We start from the raw sequence: 22,736 nt of genomic DNA, 5'->3' as shown, positions 1-22,736 counted from the left end.
CACAACTGTCCTATGTGATTACAGCCTATGTCGCAGAATGAATGAATGTCACAGCACATTGGTTATTCATTAGTCTAAGTGTGAAGCGTTTTTACTTTACTATGGGGTCCACAAAGAAGATGTATTAAATATGAATCACCATTATTTAATGCTTTTCTTAAACAAGTTTCTTTTATTTGGCTTTTCAGTATTTTACAGGCAAATGGAAAAATCAAACAACCAACTCTCTACCCCCCATCCCCCACCACCACCCTCAATCCCATGCTCTAACAGATAGATAAGTGAGGATTTGTACAGTCAGCCACTTGCATGAATACAGAAATTAGTTATATGAAAAGCACAAACATTAAAATTCCCTTACACATGATCAGTACATGGGCAGAGTATGGTGTGCATGGGGAAAGTCTGATTGGCTGAAGCCATGAGCTGGAGGTGATTTTATCACTCATGTGAGGGGGAGCTAAACTACTTGTTGCCAGCCAGACATAAACAACAACAACAAGCAGGCTGGAAATGAGTCCCACAATGCCCTCTGCAGGGGGATTCTGTAACAAAGCCAATGGCATAAAAAAGGTGTAAGGCCTAGCTTTGGTTTGGTGTTGTAGGTAACCCTTCATTCCAGGTCCTGTGGTGACGCTTTCTTGGGGATGGTGTCATACAAGGATGGGCAAGCATCTCTCTGAAGACTTGTGTAGTCGTCATCCTGTATGTCATTATATTCATCAGGGTCTAGGTGCATATCATCAATGGTTTCATAGATACAGGCGCTGGTCGTCTCACTCACATCTGAGTTTGAGGAATCTTTATTGGCATAATAGATGGTTTGTGTGTCTGCTCTGACATCACAACCTTCTCTGGATCCACTTCCTGCTCTGACATCACAACCTCCTCTGACACCACTTTCTTCTCTGACACCCCTTCCTCCTCTGACACCACTTCCTCCTCTGACATTACAACCCACTCTGACACCACTTCCTCCTCTGACATCACAACCTCCTCTGACACCACTTCCTCCTCTGACATCACAAACTCCTCTGACACCACTTCCTCCTCTGACATCACAACCTCCTCTGACACCACTTTCTTCTCTGACACCCCTTCCTCCTCTGACACCACTTTCTCCTCTGACACAACTACATGGTCTGACACCCCTTCCTCCTCTGACACCACTTCCTGCTGTGCGTCTCCTCTTCAGTGTACAGTAGATGAGAACTGAAGCTTTAGCAGCCAGGACAACCCCAACCACACCCAATACAGAAGCCAAAACAGACACTGGAAAAAACACACCTGTGTTGAGGTCCAAGGCAGTAGAGTTCTGAGCTCCCATCTTGTTCTCAGCCCTACAGTAGTACTGGGTCTTGTCTCCCAGACTGACATTGGGGATGATGTACTTGTCTCTTCCTGCTCCTGTCTGTAAGACGCTCACTTCAGTCCCATTCCTCATGTACCAAGTGTAAGACTTCACTGGTGGGTTGGCATCACTGCTGCAGGTCAGAGTCACTAGACTGCCCTCGTCTATTTCCCCGCTAACGGACACTGAAGTGTTCTTCGGGCCATATCTCACAACCAGTGTAGCAGCAAGGGATGGAAAATCCTCAAAGCCTCTTACAACACAGAAGTATCTGCCTGCATCCTTACTGCTGACGGCATCAAGGATCATGGTCTTGGACTTGCCAGTGGCAGAGACGTTGTTCTTGTACAAAAGTAAGTCACTGAAGTTTGGACAGGAGGTCATGCAGGAGATAATGACGAGATCTCCCTCATTTGCAACAGGAGGAGTAACTTCTACTTGTAAGTTGGTGACAGACAGATTGACCCCAAATGGATCACTGTACTTTGGAACCCCTTGCGTTTCTAATGAGAATGTGTAATAACCAGAGTCACTCTCTCTCAGGTCTGTGATTCGCAGGGTGCAGTCGTTCTCCTTCTTACCACGATACTCTATGCGATCATTGTCCAAGTATTTGACACCAGATTTTGACCAGATTGTGTCTGTGATGGTTTGATTACTGGGATATGTGTAATTGCAACGGAGTTCAATGTTAGTCCCGGCGAAGGCGCAGATGGTCTTGTGTTGGTGTGTCACATCCCAGCAGTTACCAAGGAGACAGAGTGCAGGGGAGTGGAGCTTCTCACTGTCTTTTACAGCACAGATGTAACTGCCTGCATCCTGACTGCTGACTGGGTCTAGGTACAGGTTGACATTCAGGGTCTTTGGGTTGGTAAGCTGTTGTCCGTTCTTGTACCAGATGTAGTTGGGTTTGAGATTGTCACTCAGAGTACAGGTGGTGCTACAGGTCAGTGTTACTTTCTGTCTGTTGTTCACAGTGGTTGTATACTTTGTCACCTTAAGAGCTGTGACAGTAACAGTGATTCCAGTTTTGATGAACTTCCATCCGGAGTTCTCTGACGGAACCATAACACGATAGACAGCGGTGTCACTCTTTCTTAGATCTTTGACTTGGAGAGTTTTCGTGATAGAGAAGGAGGCGTTGTGTTTTATAAACCTTCCTGAAACATCAAACAACCACTTAAAACGTCCGGAATACGCTCTGTCATCTGTTAAGTCCTCGGGAATGGTCTTGTCCTTCCATTTCTTCTTGTTGTCATTGTTAAACCAGAATAAATTGCTAATATCTGACAACAAATTGACATCATCATTTGAGAAATTGCAGCTCATGTTCACTGACGATCCCTCTAAAACACAAACGTTCTTCTCATCGCAACTCATTGCATCTACAGCCAACAGACTGGATATAAAGAGGAGTAGTCCTGCAAACATATCTCTTGCCAATGTGATGGGCATCAGTTAGAATGTGAAAGAAAGCTCACTGGCAGTGCAGTCGAACAAAGTGTTGAGAATGGGTCTTACTACCTAAAGGAGGACGAGCCTAAGTTCCTGATACAGATCTGAACTTTCGAAGTGTGTTTGTTTATCAAGATAAGTATCTTACAGGGTGGACATTGAGGCCACAATGAGTTATGTTGCATGCACTTAGGCCCACATTAACATCCATGTATATGTACAGATGTGCATATGGGTAGCCTATGCACATACCCAAGGACTTATAGAGAGTATAAGTAGATTCATAAAAGTATAAAGTACTATATGATGACTACATGGAGGAAATGACTAAATATGACCAACTTGAAGGCCTAGTTTACAGTCTGTTGACTATGGAATCACGTTGATCACGTTATTCTTTCTAGGGGGTTGAGGCAAATATGTTCAGGTCTTATACAAACATATGTGAAGCTATAATTGTTTTTATTCAAAAAGCTATATTCAACTGCTCCTTTGCCAGAGAGTGACCCTAACAGAGCTGAAGACCTAATCTATAACATCTAACACGATGCTGCTGTTGTTAGATCCTGTTGAGTAATTTCACAAGATGTGTTGTTCTCACAACTTTGATAAAGATCGAGCCATCTCACTTTTCTTTTAGTGTGTGTGCACGTGTGCTTTTTTAATTTAAAAAAAAAACTTTACATTCTATACATTTCCCTAGACTTCGTGGTTCTCACACAGAGGTCCAAAGCATTGCGTGATCAAGCGTCCTTAGAAGTGTGAACATCTTTTCCATAGCAGGTCTACACATTTTGATGTCAGCATCTTCTTCAGTTGCTACTTTAACTTGCTACTAAAGTCCTTTTTTGAAATATGATTATAGTGAGCCAAGATCTGAAAGTGGTTGCATGGAATGAAGTTAACCTATAAGACTGTAGGACCTGTGCAGAGCCTAGCGCAAATGCCTAGTAACGCCTAGCAGTAACGCCTAGCAGTAACGCCTAGCAGTAACGCCTAGCAGTAACGCCTAGCAGTAACGCCTAGCAGTAACGCCTAGCAGTAACGCCTAGCAGTAACGCCTAGCAGTAACGCCTAGCAGTAACGCAGTAGTAACGCCTAGCAGTAACGCCTAGCAGTAACGCCTAGCAGTAACGCCTGGCGCCTAGCAGTAACGCCTAGCAGTAACGCCTAGCAGTACGCCTAGCAGTAACGCCTAGCCAGTAACGCCTAGCCAGTAACGCCTAGCCAGTAACGCCTAGCCAGTAACGCCTAGCCAGTAACGCCTAGCCAGTAACGCCTAGCCAGTAACGCTAACGGCTCAAGGCACATATACTGCTCCACACTAGAGATCGGGGTTCAATCCCTGAGTGTAGGACGTTGACAGAAACAATTGTAATCACACAGCTCCCTCTCTCCTATGACTATTCTCCAGCAATATACATTTTAATCTAACCTAACATCCAACAGTCACTAAACTGGGCCTAACCTGAAAACCAACTTCATGTAGTGTAGAATGGAAATCATTGTCCGATTCTTGCAGTTAAAGAGGGATTATACTTTTGTTTTACAGGCTCTGGAGCAACACTGTTGACTTGCCACAGGGTTTTCTGGTATCTTCAATATCTACAGCCACATTTGGGCTCCCGAGTGGCGCAGCGGTCTAAGGCATTGCATCTCAATGCAAGAGACATTGTTGTAGTTTCTGGTTCGATTCCAGGCTGGCTGTGATTGGGAGTCTCATAGGGCGGCACACACTTGGCTTAGGGTTTGGTCGTCAATAACAGTTTGTTCTTAACCGACTTGCCTAGTTAAAGAATAAATGCTGAAGTGTGTGAAGGAAAATACATTTTTTCATGTGTGCTATTTTCTTAAATGTTCTGTGCTTTCCACTAGTGACTCAGTTGGTAGAGCATGACACTTGCAACACCTGGGTTGTGGGTTCAATTCTCCATGGGGGACCAGTATGAATAAATATAAAAATGTATCCAATCACTATTATAAGTCGCTCTGGATAAGAGTGCCTGCTAATTGCCTTAAATGTAAAACATAACACTATTGTATAGAATGTGTCAGTGTTTGCTTCCTATTGTGTTTTGCCATAGACCTAGGCATGATCGACCATAGACCTAGGCATGACTCTGCATGATCGACCATAGACCTAGGCATGACTCTGCATGATCAACCATAGACCTAGGCATGACTCTGCATGATCGACCATAGACCTAGGCATGACTCTGCATGATCAACCATAGACCTAGGCATGACTCTGCATGATCGACCATAGACCTAGGCATGACTCTGCATGATCGACCATAGACCTAGGCATGACTCTGCATGATCAACCATAGACCTAGGCATGACTCTGCATGATCATGACCATCAACCAGACCTAGGCATGACTCTGCATGATCAACCATAGACCTAGGCATGACTCTGCATGATCGACCATAGACCTAGGCATGACTCTGCATGATCAACCATAGACCTAGGCATGACTCTGCATGATCGACCATAGACCTAGGCATGACTCTGCATGATCGACCATAGACCTAGGCATGACTCTGCATGTTCAACCATAGACCTAGGCATGACTCTGCATGATCGACCATAGACCTAGGCATGACTCTGCATGATCAACCATAGACCTAGGCATGACTCTGCATGATCATGACCTAGGCATGACTGCATCTGCATGATCGACCATAGACCTAGGCATGACTCTGCATGATCGACCATAGACCTAGGCATGACTCTGCATGTTCAACCATAGACCTAGGCATGACTCTGCATGATCGACCATAGACCTAGACATGACTCTGCATGATCAACCATAGACCTGGCATGACTGCATGATCGACCATAGACCTAGGCATGACTCTGCATGATCGACCATAGACCTAGGCATGACTGCATGATCGACCATAGACCAAGGCATGACTCTGCATGATCGACCATAGACCAAGGCATGACTCTGCATGATCGACCATAGACCAAGGCATGACACTGCATGATCGACCATAGACCTAGGAATGACTCTGCATGTCTCACCTTGTTTAGCCAGGAGACACTAGAGAGCATTACAAAGCTTTGTTTATTTACATTAATCAATCAAATGTATTGATAAAGTCCTTTTTACATCAGCCAAGTGCTATACAGAAACCCAGCCTAAAACCCCAAACAGCAAGCAATGCAGATGTAGAAGCATGCTGGCTAGGAAAAACTCCCTAGAAAGGCAGGAACCTAGGCCGGAACTTAGGAAGAAACCTAGAGAGGAATCAGGCTTTGAGGGGTGGCCAGTCCTCTTCTGGCTGTGCCGGGTGGAGATTATAACAGTACATGGCCAAGATGTTCAAACGTTCATCGATGACCAGCAGGGTCAAATAATAAGTGGTTTTAGAGCGTGCAACAGGTCAGCAGCTCAGGAGTAAACGTCAGTTGGCTTTTCATAGCCGATCATTCAGAGTTAGAGACAGCAGGTGCGGTAGAGAGCGAGAGTCGAAAACAGCAGGTCCGGGACAAGGTAGCACGTCCGATGAACAGGTCAGGGTTCAATAGCCGCAAGCAGAACAGTTGAAACTGGAGCAGCAGCAGGTGGACTGGGGTGGACTGGGGACAGCAAGGAGTCATCAGCCCAGGTAGTCCTGAGGCATGGTCCAAGGGCTCAGGTCCTCTGAGAGAAGAGAGAAGAGAGAAAGAGAGAGTTAGAGGGAGCATACTTAAATTTACACAGGACACTGGATAAGACAGGAGAAATACTCCAGATATAACAGACTGACCCTAGCCCCCGGCATAAACTATTGTAGCATAAATACTGGAGGCTGAGACAGGGGGGGTCGGGAGACACAGTGGCCCCATCCGATGATACCCCCAGACAGGGCCAACCAGGAAGGATATAACCCCACCCACTTTGCCAAAGCACAGCCCCCACACCACTAGAGGGATATCTTCAAACCACCAACCTACTACCCTGAGACAAAGCCAAGTATAGCCTACGAAGATCTCTCCCACGGCACGAACCCGAGGGAGACGCCAACCCGGACAGGAAGATCAAGTCAGTGACTCAATCCACTCAAGTGACGCACCCCTCCTAGGGACGGCATGGAAGAGCACCAGTAAGCCAGTGACTCAGCCTCTGTAATAGGGTTAGAGGCAGAGAATCCCAGTGGAGAGAAGGGAACCGGCCAGGCAGAGACAGCAAGGGAGGTTCTTTGCTCCAGAGCCTTTCCGTTCACCTTCACACCCCTGGGCCAGAATACACTCAATCATATGACCCACTGAAGAGATGAGTCTTCAGTAAAGACTTAAAGGTTGAGACCGAGTCTGCATCTCTCACATGGGTAGGCAAACCATTCCATAAAAAATGGAGCGCTATAGGAGAAAGCCCTGCCTCCAGCTGTTTGCTTAGAAATTATAGGGACAATTAGGAGGCCTGCGTCTTGTGACCATAGCGTACTTGTAGGTATGTACGGCAGGACCAAATCAGAGAGATAGGTAGGAGCAAGCCCATGTAATGCTTTGTTGGTTAGCAGTAAAACCTTTAATTCAGCCCTAGACTGCACAGGAAGCCAGTGTAGAGAGGCTAGCACTGGAGTAATATGAACACATTTTTGGGTTCTAGTCAAGATTCTAGCAGCCGTGTTTAGCACTAACTGAAGTTTATTTAGTGCTTTATCCGGGTAGCCAGAAAGTAGAGCATTGCAGTAGTCTAATCTAGAAGTGACAAAAGCATGGATCAATTTTTCTGCATCATTTTTTTACAGAAAGTTTCATATTTTTGCAATGTTACGTAGATGGAAAAAAGCTGTCCTTGAAACAGTCTTGATATGTTCGTCAAAAGAGAGATCAGGGTCCAGAGTAACACTGAGGTCCTTCAGTTTTATTTGAGACAACTGTACAACCATCAAGATTAGTTGTCAGATCCAACAGAATATCTCTTTGTTTCTTGGGACCTAGAACTAGCATCTCTGTTTTGTCCGAGTTTAAAAGTAAAACATTTGCCGCCATCCACTTCCTTGTTTCTGAAACACAGGCTTCCAGGGTTGGGCAATTTTGGTTTCCAATCTCTCCAAAAGAATGTGGTGATTGATGGTATCAAAAGCAGCACTAAGGTGTAGGAGCACGAGAACAGATGCAGATCCTTGGTCTGATGCCATTAAAAGGTAATTTAGCACCTTCACGAGTGCAGTCTCAGTGCTATGATGGGGTCTAAAACCAGACTGAAGCGTTTCGTATACATTGTTTGTCTTCAGGAAGGCAGTGAGTTGCTGTGCAACAGCTTTTTCAAAAATATTTGAGAGGAATGGGAGACTCGATATAGGCCGATAGTTTATATTTTCTGGGTCAAGGTTTGGCTTTTTCAAGAGAGGCTTTATTACTGCCACTTTTAGTGAGTTTGGTACACATCTGGTGGATAGAGAGCCGTTTATTATGTTCAACATAGGAGGGCCAAGCACAGGAAGCAGCTCTTTCAGTAGTTTAGTTGGAATAGGGTTCAGTATGCAACTTGAAGGTTTAGAGGCCATTACTATTTTCATGAATGTGTCAAGAGATACAGTATTAAAAAACTTGAGTTTCTCCCTTGATCCTTGGTCCTGGCAGTTTTGTGTAGACTCGGGATAACTGAGCTTTGGACGAATACGCAGATTTAAAGAATTAATTTGCTTTCTAATGATCATGATCTTTTCGACAAAGAATTTCATGAATTTGTCACTGCTGAAGTGAAAGCTATCTGTACGATGTGCACTGAGAGTCAGGAAGCAAGTTCAGGGAGAGTGTTTTAATAAATAAATATAACACAAAACAAAAAACAATGAACAACGTACAGACATGACACAGAAACAATGACACCTCAAGAAGGAACCAAAGGGGGTGACATGTATAGGGCAGGTAATCAAGGAAGTGATGGAGTCCAGTTGAGTGTCATTATGCGTTGATGCGCGTACCGATGGTGACAGGTGTGCACCATAACGAGCAGCCTGGTGACCTTGAGGCCGGAGAGGGAGCATATGTGACAGCCATCCTCACTTGGGGAGTGCTGCTTTTTAGTTATCCTTGTGACAGTATCAAAAATAAATGTTGGATTGTTCTTATTCTCCTCACTTAAGTTGGAAAAATAGGATGATCGATTAGCAGTGAGGGATCTTTGAAACTGCCTTTCCAAGCTAATCGGAAGACTTCAACTTTGGTGTAGCTCTATTTCCGTTCCAATTTTCTTGAAGCTTGCTTCAGGGCTCGGTATTTTCTGTATACCAGGGAGCTAATTTCTTATGACAAATGTTTTTTGTTTTTAGTGGTGTGACTGCATCTAGGGTATTAAGCAAAAGCTTACATTTAGTTCCTCAGTTAGGTGGTTAACTGATTTTTTTTGTACTCTGATGTCCTTTGGTAGGTGGAGGGAGTCTGGAAGGGCATCTAGGACATTTTAGGTTGTCTGAGAATTTATAGCACGGCTTTTGATGATCCTTGGTTGGGGTCTGAGCAGATTATTTGTTGCGATTGCAAACGTAATAAAATGGTGGTCCGATAGTCCAGGATTATGAGGGAAAACATTGTAGATCCACAATATTAATTCCACAGGACAAAACGAGGTACAGAGTGACTGTGGCAGTGAGTAGGTTCGGAGACATGTTGGACGAAACCCACTGAGTCGACGATGGCTCTGAAAGTCTTTTGGAGTGGGTCTGTGGACTTTTCCATGTGAATATTAAAGTCACCAAAAATTAGAATATTATCTGCCATGACTACAAGGTCCGATAGGGAATTCAGGGAACTCAGTGAGGAACGCTGTATATGGCCCAGGAGGCCTGTAAACAGTAGCTATAAAAAGTTGAGTAGGCTGTATAGATTTCATGATTAACAGCTCAAAAGATAAATGCAGTCTTTATTTTTTTGTAAATTGACATTTGCTATTGTAAATGTTAGCAACACCTCCGCCTCTGCAGGATGCGTGGGGGATATGGTCACTAGTGTAACCAGGAGGAGAGGCCTCATTTAACACAGTAAATTCATCAGGCTTAAGCCATGTTTCAGTCAGGCCAATCACATCAAGATTATGATCAGTGATTAGTGCATTGACTATAACTGCCTTGGAAGTGAGGGATCTAACATTAAGTAGCCCTATATTGAGATGTGAGATATCACAATCTCTTTCAATAATGACAGGAATGGAGGAGGTCTTTATTCCAGTGAGATTGCTAAGGCGAACATCACCATGTTTAGTTTTGCCCAACCTAGATCGAGGCACAGACACGGTCTCAATGGGGAACGCTGAGCTGACTACACTAACTGCTAGTGGCAGACCACTAAGATGGCAGGCTGGCTAACAGAGGAGGCAGACCTTTTCCTTTTTCCCGAGGTACTGGCGTAGCCTCTTCCACAGAGAGGCCTTCTTTTTTAAGTGGGGGTGGGGTCGAGGCATATTCCTCTGCCCAAGTGGTGACCCATCATTCACGGCAGGTGGGGAATGTTATTTTGGCATTAATACGTGTCACATATCAGTTTGCAAACAATGTAAGAAAAAAACAAAAATTGTTAATAAATCCTCATACAAACATGGTCTCTTTTTTGCTTTCTTGAGTAAGGCAGCTCCAAAATACGTCACTGCAAAATCTACAGGGAGAGTTAGAAAATTCAAGCCCCTTGGGTGCTGCCATAGAATTACATTAGAAGTGCCCATCCAGGAAGGCTCAAGGTCATTGGCAACAGATAAAATGACATCAAATCACGTTATATCTACTATTGATTTGATTGGACTGATCATGTCAACATCATACTTTCAAAATCTTAGCTAGCAAGCTAGCAGTCATCATCATGAATCAAATTGACAATCTACTGGTAAATCCTTTTCAATCCTTGTCATATTTTTTTTACCTTTATTTAACTCGGCAAGTCAGTTAAGAACAAATTCTTATTTTCAATGACGGCCTAGGAACAGTGGGTTAACTGCCTTGTTCAGGGGCAGAACGACAGATTTGTACCTTGTCAGCTGGGGGATTCAAACTTGCATCCTTTCGGTTACTAGTCCAATGCTCTAACTAGTAGGCTACCCTGCCACCCCAATATGAAGAGAAATTATGGAGAGAAATTATAGATAAAATGTATCGATGCTCATCGGCCATTGGACATAAAGATTACACAAGTTGGAAATCGCAAATTCAACAATGAGTGGCTTGGAAGGGATCAGTGGCTAACTGTAAGCAGTGCAAAGCAATTACTAGCCTGCTATTCAGTGAAGTGGGTGTGTGGTCCAAATCTAGGGTTTAAGGGTCTCTTTTCCAAGCTTAAAAGGATACACATTCAACTTTGGCCATGCTGTCAATCCGGCATGAGTTCTGCCGAGTTGACAACAAATAGAAACTCGGGAATCTCAGACTTCAGTGAGTTCAAGACAACTGAGAACTCGTTTTGAACGGTCATCCAACTCAGAATTCCAAGTCGGCCTCTTTCTAGAGCTCCGACTTGAAAGTAATGCTAAGTGTAAGTTGTGTAGTAAGCTGTTAGTAGTCCATGTGCCTCACCCTAATAATTTGGTCCCTTTCCCCCTCATAACTTAGCCTACTGTTCTGACTTGGTGGTGCACATGTCGCCTATAGCCTGTTCTAGAGAAATTTACAACATCGAATATTGTAAGAGCTTTCATTGTCTGCTTATGTCCCCTTATTTATCCTAAGGCTCTGACTTGGCATACAGGGAGAATACTGTAAGAACGGCCCATGTTCTGAATTCTGACGCTGTACATTTCAAAAGTGCTGAAAAAATAGTTATATTGACTACGTCCGTCCTAGCTCGCTCATTAATGACTTAATATAAATTACGGATTACCTCTTATCCGTTCGTCCATCCCCCTTATGCCATAGTTTGTACATCTCAATTGTCAGTAGAAACCACATTTCTTTAAGCAAGTCAGCCATATCAGCTATGTTTTTTTAGAAGGCAGTAAATGAGACTGAATGAGCCGTTTTGCTGTCAGACAAGCTGATAGCCAGGTGTAGCAGTGGTAAGATGTTGGGACAGCTTTATGTAGGGCTTAACAGTTTGTGGGCACCGTTTGTCACCGTTATAGTGCAATGAATGTATTGTTTAGTGTAGTTTAGTGTAATGTTTGCCACTGCTCAGCCCACATCTCTGGTTGGGTGTCCACAGGCAGGCTGATGTGGTGGCAGACTTCCAGAGCCTAATCCTCGGGGATACTTGCTATGGTCTGTTGTGAGCATCTTTCCCCCAGTGACTAGGGTCAAGATGCTAAAGGTAGAGGTGGGAGCTCCAGGAACTGATCATGATCCTCACAAGGGGTCTGAAGCGAAACCACCTTTTACATTTTCTGATGGACTAATTTGATTCATGATGAGAGCTTTTGATCAATCGATAGTAATAAAGGAAGACAATTTATTTTAACCTAAATATACAGTGCATTTGGAAAGTATTCAGGCCCCTTGACTTTTTCCACATTTTCTTATGCTACAGCCTTATTCTAAAGTTGATTTTTCTTTAAATTCATCATCAATCTACACACAATACACAATACCCAATAATGAGAAAATGAAAACAAGTTTTTGGCAATTTTTGCAAATGTATTCAAAATAAAAGAACCGATACCTTATTTACATAAGAATTCAGACCCTTTGGTATGAGACTCGAAATTGAGGTGCATCCTGTTTCCATTTATCATCCTTGAGATGATTCTATAACTTGATTGGAGTCCACTTTTGGTAAATTCAATTGATTGGAAGTCCATTTGGAAAGACACACACCTGTCTATATAAGGTCCCACGGTTGACAGTGCATGTCAGAGCAAATATCGTTCAATTTTCTGTAGAGCTCTGAGACAGGGTTGAGTCGAGGCACAGATCTGGGGTTGGGTACCAAAACATTTCTGCAGTATTGAAGGTTCCCAAGAATACAGTGGCCTCCATCATTTTTAAATGGAAGGAGTTTGGAACCAACAACACTCTTCCTAGAGCTGGCCACCTGGACAAACTGAGCAATTGGAGGAGGAGGGCCTTGGTCAGGGTGGTGACCATGAACCTGATGGTCACTCTGACAGAGCTCCATAGTTACTCTGTTTTGACGGGAGAACCTTCCAGAAGGACAACCATCTCTGCAGCACTCCACCAATCAGGCCTTTATGGTAGAATGGCCAGACAGAAGCCACTAATAAGTAAAAGGCACATGACGGCCCGCTTGGGGTTTGCCAAAAGCCACATAAAAGACTCTCAGATGATGAGAAACAAGATTCTCTGGTTTGATAAAACCAAGATTGAACTCTTTGGCCTGAATGCCAAGCGTCACGTCTGGAGGAAACCAGGCACCATCCCTACGGTGAAGCATGGTGGTGGAAGCATCATTCTGTGGGGATGTTTTTCACCGGCAGGGACTGGGAGACAGGATTGAGGGAAAGATGGACGGAGCAAAGTACAGAGAGATCCTTGATGAAAACTTGCTCCAGAGTGCTCAGGCCAACACATTATTTTTTTTAAATTATGCAAGCATGGAGTTTTTTATTTAACTAGGCAAGTCCATTAAGAACACATTTATATTTACAATGAGGATCTACCGGGGAACAGTGTTTGGTCAGGGGCAGAAAAATACTTTTTCATCTTCTCAGCTCTGGGATTTGATCCAGCAACCTTTCGGTTACTGGCCCAACGCCTCAAAATGCAGGCATTAATGATACAAAATTCTATAATTGTATTATTATTTTACCTAAAAAAAGGGTCATAATTACAGGCAGTTTACAGGTAGCATACCTAGTTGGGACTGGCAACAAAACCCACCGAGATTATTTTATGTTACTCTTTAACAAAACCACCTACTCAGTACCTACAGATATGGCTGCTTCCTCAGCACGCTGTGATAACGGCACCTAATGTGTTTATTTATGTGTTTATGTAGGGCTCATCTGACTCAATGGTTATACACAATTTAAAAGAGAAACAGCAGATGTTGCTGATTTTGTTTGCGCTTTCACTTGCTTACAATTGCGCGAAGTAGAACACGCGCCTGCGCATTCCTTCTTCCACGTAGCTGCGCCACAATCTCTGTCTGCGCATAAAGCCAAAACATAGCAGAAATATTTGCTGTAAAGCTGCGTTCTTGCTGAATATTTTGAACATGGCCAGATATTTGAGACCTCCAAATACATCGCTTTTCATCAGAAACATTTCCGATGAATCCAGGTGAGTACACATTTGGAACAAATCCCCCTAGTCGAGTCAACTAAATACTTCGACGCCCCGAGCTAGCTAACATTAGCCCAATGCTAGTCGGCTAGCCACGCGCTTCGGCCTGACTTGACCTTACCGGGGTAGCTAGACCAGAGGAGGCTAGACTCAAATCCTAGTCCATAAAAATCAAAAGAAAGCTACTATCATTAGATCAGATTGAAACATACGTTTGTATCTATATCAATCTGGCAATACTTCGAAGTAGTTAGTTGTCCTGCCTAATGAGCTAACGTCGTTAGCTTGCTGTAGCTTCCGGTGCACACTTCGGTGGGAAAATAAACTCCGCTTTTGCTTTATGGAATTCTAATATAAATGGCTTAAACATATGACTGTTAGAATGACATATTCCCCATATCTAGTTAACAGCCATGTATTTTATTTGCAAGAACAACACTACATACACAGGCCTACACATAGTAACACAGTAGCCCAAAGGCAGGCAGATGGCGATACTGAGGTTTAACCTTACTGTCCAAAGGGGAATGCAACGTTATGCAGCCAACTATACACTCATCTCCCCCGTGGACCGGTTTATACTTTAAACATTCTCAATTCAGGCAAAAAAGTCGTCGATAATCGTTTTAATGTCGACAAGGCTATGAATATATAACCTACTTTAATTAATGAAACGCCATTTTCCACTACCATGCTACTGTGGCTAATGCTAGTCCCGGATGTTGCGTATCGCGTTCTACCAATCATGTTGCAGCAGTCTGTTTTTCCACAGCTGGTAAGATGGTTTCAAAATAAGTTGTTCCCAGAAATCCTTTAATATAATATCATGTACCATATCACCCAGTCATCTGTCACCACACTATCACAATTTCCTCACCAAGACCAGTATACTGTCTCCTCGAATAATGCACAGTCCAGCTTATTGTCTGTTTACATATTGAAATTATTTATTTGATTAACAAATATGGTGTGTCAATCTTAACTGATTTATGTATCAGGAAATGGAATGCGGCACACTTAAATCAATCACATTTATTTTGTAGAGCCCTTTTTACATCAGGAATTGTCAGTGTTTTACAGATATCCAGCCTAAAACCCATAATGAATACAGGGTGCGGACACTTCAAGACTGTAAGGACAGGTGGTCTTTAATGTTTTCGGCAGTCAAGGGATGTGGTGGTAAGAGGCATGGTAGTCAGAGATCTGTCCAGGGCAAGCCAGCTAGCCTGCAGCATGGGATGGGCAGGTCAACCAGGTGGATTGGTGACATGCAGAGCCAGGAATCCTCAGGCTAGGGTTTCCTCAGGCATAGTGAGAGAGAAATGGGGTTATTAGTGTCAGCATTCGGATCCATTTAAAAAAAAATGTATAATAGTTTATTTACTATTAATTACACTTTTCAGATTGCACAAGTTTATGAACATATCACTTAATAGACCTGTAAACAAAACAATCATTACATGAATTAATGTGGGTTAAAAATCAATGTATTCTCCTTTAAATCTAATTTAAACTTGATAATTTCACATCGTAAATGTTTCATCTTATTAAAACTGAATATCGTTCTGTAAATTAATTCATGCTAACAAATCCAATACATGCCATTGAAACTATCAGAACGGGGGGAGAGACTGCTGCAAGTCTATTGCCGCACTGGTGTGTCAATTTAAGTAACAAAATAAAAAGCAATCCGATATCCGTCAGTTTAAGTTAGAGATGTTTTTTTTGCATGAACTGCATATCAATAGGCGGTCTTCCGCATCTGCGGCGGTAGATGACGGAGTTACAGTGACGTTTGTCAGACCATGAGACATCCCGAAAATCGGTCTTCACACAAAGACGTCTGCCCGGTTTGGCTCTGCGGCCCCCACAATTGTCACAGGTCGGAAGTCTGTGTCAACTTCTGTTGGTAACGTTTGGGCTACTAACTGTGACCCCACTGTGGAAAAGGGAGATTCTCACGAACACATCTCCGTTTTGTTCTACGACTCCCACAAATGTCACGGGACTCGTCTGAAGGTAACCAGTACTGGTTTTTAAAAAATACATGGAAGTATGGATGTAGTTTTGTGCCTACCCAAAAAAAGGGTTAAACATGGGAAGGGGAATACATATACATACACACAGTACCAGTCAAACATTTGGACACACCTACTAATTCCAGGGTTTTTCTTTATTTTTTATTATTTTCTACATTGTAGAATAATAGTGAAGACATCAAAATTATGAAAATACACACATGGAATCATGTAGTAACCAAAAGAGTGTTAAACAAATCAAAATGTATTTTAGATGTGAGATTCTTCAAAGTAGTCACCCTTTGCCTTGATGATACACACTCTTGGCATTCTTTCAAACAGCTTCATGAGGTAGTCAGTCACCTGGAATGCATTTCAATTAACAGGAGTGCCTTGTTAAAAGTTCATTTGTGGAATTTCTTATCTTAATGTGTTTTAGCCAATCAGTTGTGTTGTGTCACGGTAGGGGTGGTATTTCAGAAGATGGTCCATATTATGGCAAGAACAGCTTAAACAAGCAAAGAGATGAGACAATCCAATTCTTAAGACATGAAGGTCAGTCAGTCCGGAAAATGTGAAGAACTTTGAAAGTTTCTTCAAGTGCAGTCCCAAAAACCATCAAGCGCTATGATGAAACCGGCTCTCATTAGGCCCGCCACAGGAAAGGAAGACCCAGAGTTACCTCTGCTGCAGAGGATAAGTTCATTAGAGTTACCAGCCTCAGAAATTGCAGCCCAAATAAATGCTTCACAGAGTTCAACTAACAGGCACATCTCAACATCAACAGTTCAGAGGAGACTGCTTGAATCAGGCCTTCGTGGTTGAATCAGGCCTTCGTGGTTGAATCAGGCCTTCGTGGTTGAATCAGGCCTTCGTGGTTGAATCAGGCCTTCGTGGTTGAATCAGGCCTTCGTGGTTGAATCAGGCCTTCGTGGTTGAATCAGGCCTTCGTGGTTGAATCAGGCCTTCGTGGTTGAATCAGGCCTTCGTGGTTGAATCAGGCCTTCGTGGTTGAATCAGGCCTTCGTGGTTGAATCAGGCCTTCGTGGTTGAATCAGGCCTTCGTGGTTGAATCAGGCCTTCGTGGTTGAATCAGGCCTTCGTGGTTGAATCAGGCCTTCGTGGTTGAATCAGGCCTTCGTGGTTGAAGGCCTGATTCGAGAATGAGTAGGTGTGTCCAAACTTTGGACTGGTGTTAAAGCAATCCAGTATGTTACTAAAAAATATAAAAAATCCTGAGCTCTTATCTCCTCCTAGATATAGCGAAGACATTTTTTTGCCATTTATGAATGTGTTATTCAATGCCTATGTATGGACTATAGTAGTAAAGGCCAAATTCATTATTTTATCCTAAAATTACGAGTGTATAGCTGGCTGCATAATATTCCCATTGGCCGGTAAGCTGAAACAACTAAATATTGCGATCTTCCGGCATTTGGGCTACTAACACAGGGGATTTGAACAATTCTTGGAACTAAGATACATTTCAGAGTGTGCATGAACTTCAAAAAAAGTTTAAATTGTGTTTTTAATGCAAAGAAGTGGTATCTTCATATTGCCCAACAGAAGCCACCGGTCTCAGCGGTCTGTCCGTGGCTCCCATGGTGGTGCCACTTTATTCTGGAACTTAAGACTTTTCCTCCAGGTCATTGAAGTGAAATTTCTATCTATTTACGGTATTCAGGCCTGAGGATTTGCGGCGTGAGTTTGGTCGCTATGGGCCTGTAGTAGATGTCTACATTCCACTTGACTTCTATTCACGCCGACCGAGAGGATTTGCATATATTCAATATCCTTTCCCTTCTACAGTGAGCGTTATGAAATATGTGTTTCTCTTTTTGTTTTAATTTTGAATGTGGTGTAAACTTAACATGCTTTCTCAGACGGTGTCTTCAAGCATTGAGTTTTGGTTGTATAATTGATTTGCTGTGACTGTTTTCTGTATGTACACGCTGAAGAACTTTTTAATATCTAACTTACATTTCTCTGTTGCCCCAGAAAATGTAAAGGTATCCAGTTGTTGTGGAAAGTCCGGTGTAGAGTAGATCTAAAGACAAGCAGCAAAAGACCGCCAGGATGCAAGAAACAGAGAGAGGGAGAAAGGTTGAAAAAGAAAGAGAATTTAAAGCTTGAAGAGACAAAGGAAAAAGGGGACGGAGTCGAGGCTTGGATATGTCATCAAAAGAAAGAGGCAAAGGGAAGAGAGATTAAAGGGCAAAGACGAGCAGGAAACCAAGTTCTTCTGGGAGGCGGTTAAAGAGCTTAAAGATCAAGATGTAAGTCAAAGTCGAGCGTGTTTAAGGTAACAAACCTGAATTATTTTGTATCCTCTCCAAAAAAATGAATCGACAAATATTACAGGAAAAGCAATCAATACATAGCCAATATGCTAAATTTGATTCTTAATTGAACTAAGAAATTATAATTGTACTCTTATCAATATATTTTGCACTCAACAATATCATTTGAAACTAAAGCAGTATTGGTTACTTGGTAAAGGCCATAAAATTAGCGACACATTATTGAAACATGTTTGCCTCATCTTTAATCTTCAGAAGAACCCAACATGCACTTAACAATTGTTCCAGAACCTACGTTTAGCTTTATACTGTCAGCCAATATGGCTTCCCTTATGATTAAGTGGCAGAAGATGCATTGTATTACAACAGTTGTGCTGAAAAGAATTTAACCACATAAGACCAGAAGGTAAGAACCTTAACAGCTCAGCAAGTTTGAAGATGTGCGCGACGCAGAAGATGCTCTTCACAACCTGGACAGGAAGTGGGTGTGTGGCCGACAGATTGAAATCCAGTTCGCGCAGGGAGATCGAAAGAGTAAGACAGTTACCCCAATTTATTGTTTGCTGAAGTAACTATGTACCATATCGAGCAATTTACTGATTTTACTTTCAGCTGTAAGTTCAAATACATGTATTTCCTACCTGACGTGGTACAGCTGTAATACTTTCAAGTAGAGCTAAAGCATTTGGTACTGTATGTCTGCTAGTTAGGTTTTTCTCTCTTTACCCAAGCACCCTTTTATTTTTTCCATCACAGCACCCAATCAGATGCAAGGGAAAGAGGGGGGATCTTCGCGCAGCTCTTCACGGCATGATGATCGTGATTATGATCGGGACAGCCGTCGTAGGCGCTCTCGCAGCCGTAGCTACCAAAGACGCAGGTCACGCAGCCCATCCTACGAGCGCCGGCCCAGACGCTCTGAGAGTCCCAGAGAGTAAGGCCCTTTCTAGTGTTTTCCAACTAACATGCTTCAAATAACTCTATTTGGAGGGGGGGTTTCAAGCTGCAAAGCTTCTATAAAATGTCAGTTCTGCTGAGTACATTCTGCTTGACAATATACTTTTGTTACCCAGCTCCCGTGGAAGGATGTATGGTGGTAGAGGAAGAAGCAGGAGCCCGGAAAACGACAGGTGGGTCCTTCACAGCTGAACCACTGACAATGATTGCATCCCAAATGGCACCCCTCTTCCCTATATAGTACATTACTTTTGACCAGGATTTATTGGGCTTTATTCAAAAGTAGTGCATTATATAGGGAATATGGACGTATTTGGGAGGTACACAGAGCCATGTTCTGGGCACTTTCAATTCATCTATCAATCATTAGTTGGCTGTGATATTCTGTCACTTTTGCTGTCTTCGTCAGTGGAAGCGTGATTCTAATAATCCAATGGTTTTGTTCTTTACGCAGGCACAGGCCACCCCCACGTGACCACAGACGACCCCCTCCTGGGCACTCCCCTCACAGCCAGTCCCGCTCCCCTTCTCACTCCAGATCCAGGGCCCAGAGGGAGTCCAGAGGAAAGTCTCGTTCCCACTCCAAGTCCCTGAGCCCACAAGATGGCGACTTCCACCAAGCCCCCGGTGGCTATGAGCCTCGGGACGAGGCGTCGTCCCGTATGCGTTCCTTGTCCCGCTCGCGTTCCCGTTCCCTCTCACGGTCCCGCTCTCGCTCCAGGTCCTGGACTGGGCGCAAGTCAGGGGGACACTAAACATGTTTGTTGGATCTTTTTGACAGTAGTTTTCTTGCTGAATAATTGAATGTTCATGGAACAGTTGTTGGTTTGTTGGTTTGTTTGTTTGCAAAAATGATATTCCTTTGTTTTTTCCCCTGTTTTTTTTTTTCTTTGAGGAAAGACAAACATGGTGTCCTTCTGTTTTTAAATCCATCAATCCCAGAAATGTCCTGTCGTTTACAACCTCTGTTTCTAGTCAATATATCTTGTGTAAAAGAGTTGTCTTTCATAAGACCCAGGGTTATAAGTACTGTACAAGCCAAGATCAAGGCCAGGATTGCATCCCATCCGTGGTAGGTTTGTGTAATAACACACAACATTTTAAAGGTAATTTCCGTTTGAGCCAACATATGCAGCGTTTACTATGAATGCAGTCTCGGCAAACGAGGGAACATTGCTTTTTAAAGTTGCATAGCTGAAAAGAGCTGATCAGATTGAATCCTGGCCCTTGTCACTAAAATCATTACCTTGACTGTCTAGTCGGGTACATTGGACACCGTTCCACACAGTTGGGCAAAGTTGTAGTGTAAGTTACCTGGCCTGTATAAGAGCCGCTAGCCACTGGTGGGACAGTTAATTTTCTAATGCTGTTTTTTTTTATTTTTAGATTTGTTCAGCGATACAGGCCCATGTTAGTCCTGTTTTGATTTAATCCATTCTGATAGCCCTAATTTTCATGCCTTCCAGGAATTCTATAATAATTTCAGTAGTGTCATCCTGTCAACTGAAGGTTTGCGTTAGTTGCTATGGTTTTTACATAGCCTGTTGTATTTTGTATTGTTTTCTGACATAAAAACATGACCTTGATCCTTCTCTCTGTGTTAGTGCTTCATACTCAACGGTTCCTATGGTGGCTTGTATTATTCTATAATCTTTGTTTCCTTCGACAGCAACTCAAGAAGTGTAGTCTTCCTTCCTTCTAAATATCAGTTATACTCCACTGTATATGCAACTGTATCTTGAGTAATAAATGTGTAAAAATGAATGGTAGCTATCTAGTTTGGGTGGCATTCTATCAGACATTGTTTGCTTGCATTTCTGCATGTGAGGATGTTTTAGAATTCAATAGGGTGTGCAATCATCAGTCTTACTGAGATGTCGACTTAAATTGGAGGATATCTGTACCTGGCAATCTATTTGATTCTGTAATCTCACTATACACAAAATACCTTGAATGCTAATACCATACACGTGATTTGGGAGGAATAATTAATTTTCATCTTGATAAAGGTCAGACAAGCTTATTCAAAAAATCTAAATAAATATAAGTTGGATGGATAAAATGAGAAAGAATAGGATTTGAATTTGGTATGAAGCATAAACTTTGAACTGAGCTGAACAGTTGGAACCAAAACATTAAAATATAAGTAACCAAAACATTAAAATATATATCAATCAAATATTCCACTCAATTGCTTACATGTTCCATTTGATTCCAATTTTAACTTGTAAGTTTTGGTACATAAAATACTAAATTTCGCAATGGGATGTGTAAGGTAACCATATCAACTGCGGGTGTGGGTGTTAAGTCATAATGCTTATTTTTAAACATTCTCAGGTTTTGGATTTAAAGATACTCCATATGACTTACATTTAGTCCTGCATTTGTTTCCAATACAAAAGAAAATCTATTTTAATCCCGTCTGCTGTGCATAGTTTTCCCAGATCATTGCTCATACTTTCCGTGATCACGATTGCTTTGTATAAAATGCCCAAGAAGGGGGAGCACAGAAAGCACTGTTGAAAACAGAAATTAATGACAGTCCTCAAAAAAAAACAATTAAATTGGTGAAAATATTACATAATACACTCTGCTACAGACAGCAACAAAAACAGTTGAAACTAAGTAGTATTGCTGTGGTAGAATACCAATTGACAGCAAAATAGTTCCTCCAACTCTGAGGTCAGATGCTCTATTAAGTGCCAAAGCTTGGTATGTGCATTACTCCATTACTTCACAGAACAACAAGCAGTAACAATATAGCCTGGGTGTCGGTCTGTTTCTGCTCCCTTGTCAACTAATGCCAAACAATGGAGTAGGCAAGAGCACAAACTGATATGGGACCAGGTTAGTAACAATGAGGCAGGGCAACCAAGAGGGACTGCAGACTTAATTACAACAAGACTGCTGCTTCCTTCTACTGCTCTGACTGCTGCTTCCTTCTACTGCTCTGACTGCTGCTTCCTTCTACTGCTCTGACTGCTGCTTCCTTCTACTGCTCTGACTGCTGCTTCCTTCTACTGCTCTGACTGCTGCTTCCTTCTACTGCTCTGACTGCTGCTTCCTTCTACTGCTCTGACTGCTGCTTCCTTCTACTGCTCTGACTGCTGCTTCCTTCTACCTCTCTGGCTGCTGCTTCCTTCTACCTCTCTGGCTGCTGCTTCCTTCTACTGCTCTGACTGCTGCTTCCTTCTACCTCTCTGGCTGCTGCTTCCTTCTACTGCTCTGACTGCTGCTTCCTTCTACCTCTCTGGCTGCTGCTTCCTTCTACCTCTCTGGCTGCTGCTTCCTTCTACTGTTCTGTACTGATGTTATGGTGTTTGTGTTTTTCTGTGTTGAACATCAGTCAACCTCCGCAAACACTAGACGACTTTGTACCTGGAAAGTGAATCAATGAGCGGCTAAAGTTAATAATAGCAAGTCAATCATTTCATGATGAACTAACGTTAGTGCAGTCTATTGACTTTAACTATGCGACCCAGACCAATGATTTCCA

At 42.8% G+C, this 22,736-nt stretch overlaps 2 protein-coding genes across 2 annotated transcripts; one reads left to right on the top strand and one right to left on the bottom strand.

The window, feature by feature from the left end:
- Positions 1 to 149: 149 nt before the first annotated feature.
- LOC112235985 (B-cell receptor CD22) lies at positions 150 to 2,848 on the bottom strand. The gene has a single exon (XM_024404550.1). The coding sequence runs from the start codon at positions 2,804 to 2,806 to the stop codon at positions 614 to 616; it is 2,193 nt and encodes a 730-aa protein (XP_024260318.1). The 5' UTR covers positions 2,807 to 2,848; the 3' UTR covers positions 150 to 613.
- A 10,935-nt stretch (positions 2,849 to 13,783) lies between these two features.
- On the top strand, positions 13,784 to 20,826 carry LOC112235984 (serine/arginine-rich splicing factor 10). Its single transcript, XM_024404549.2, has 6 exons — positions 13,784 to 13,962; positions 17,668 to 17,772; positions 18,714 to 18,817; positions 19,040 to 19,217; positions 19,357 to 19,413; positions 19,695 to 20,826. The coding sequence occupies exons 1-6, from the start codon at positions 13,898 to 13,900 to the stop codon at positions 19,993 to 19,995; spliced, it is 810 nt and encodes a 269-aa protein (XP_024260317.1). The 5' UTR covers positions 13,784 to 13,897; the 3' UTR covers positions 19,996 to 20,826.
- Positions 20,827 to 22,736: the final 1,910 nt, after the last annotated feature.

The sequence above is a fragment of the Oncorhynchus tshawytscha genome, linkage group LG13 (assembly GCF_018296145.1).
Source record: "Oncorhynchus tshawytscha isolate Ot180627B linkage group LG13, Otsh_v2.0, whole genome shotgun sequence".
NCBI lineage: Eukaryota > Metazoa > Chordata > Actinopteri > Salmoniformes > Salmonidae > Oncorhynchus > Oncorhynchus tshawytscha.
Note: the sequence above shows the minus strand (reverse complement) of the source record. Positions and strands in the feature narration are given on the sequence as shown.

Bases quoted from the DNA above. Each gene is read 5' to 3' on its own strand.
- LOC112235984 (XM_024404549.2), top strand. From the start codon at position 13,898: ATGGCCAGATATTTGAGACCTCCAAATACATCGCTTTTCATCAGAAAC. The intron at 13,963-17,667 runs GTGAGTACACAT...TACGGTATTCAG, and splicing joins AACATTTCCGATGAATCCAG to GCCTGAGGATTTGCGGCGTG. The intron at 19,218-19,356 runs GTAAGGCCCTTT...TTTGTTACCCAG, and splicing joins CGCTCTGAGAGTCCCAGAGA to CTCCCGTGGAAGGATGTATG.
- LOC112235985 (XM_024404550.1), bottom strand. From the start codon at position 2,806: ATGCCCATCACATTGGCAAGAGATATGTTTGCAGGACTACTCCTCTTT.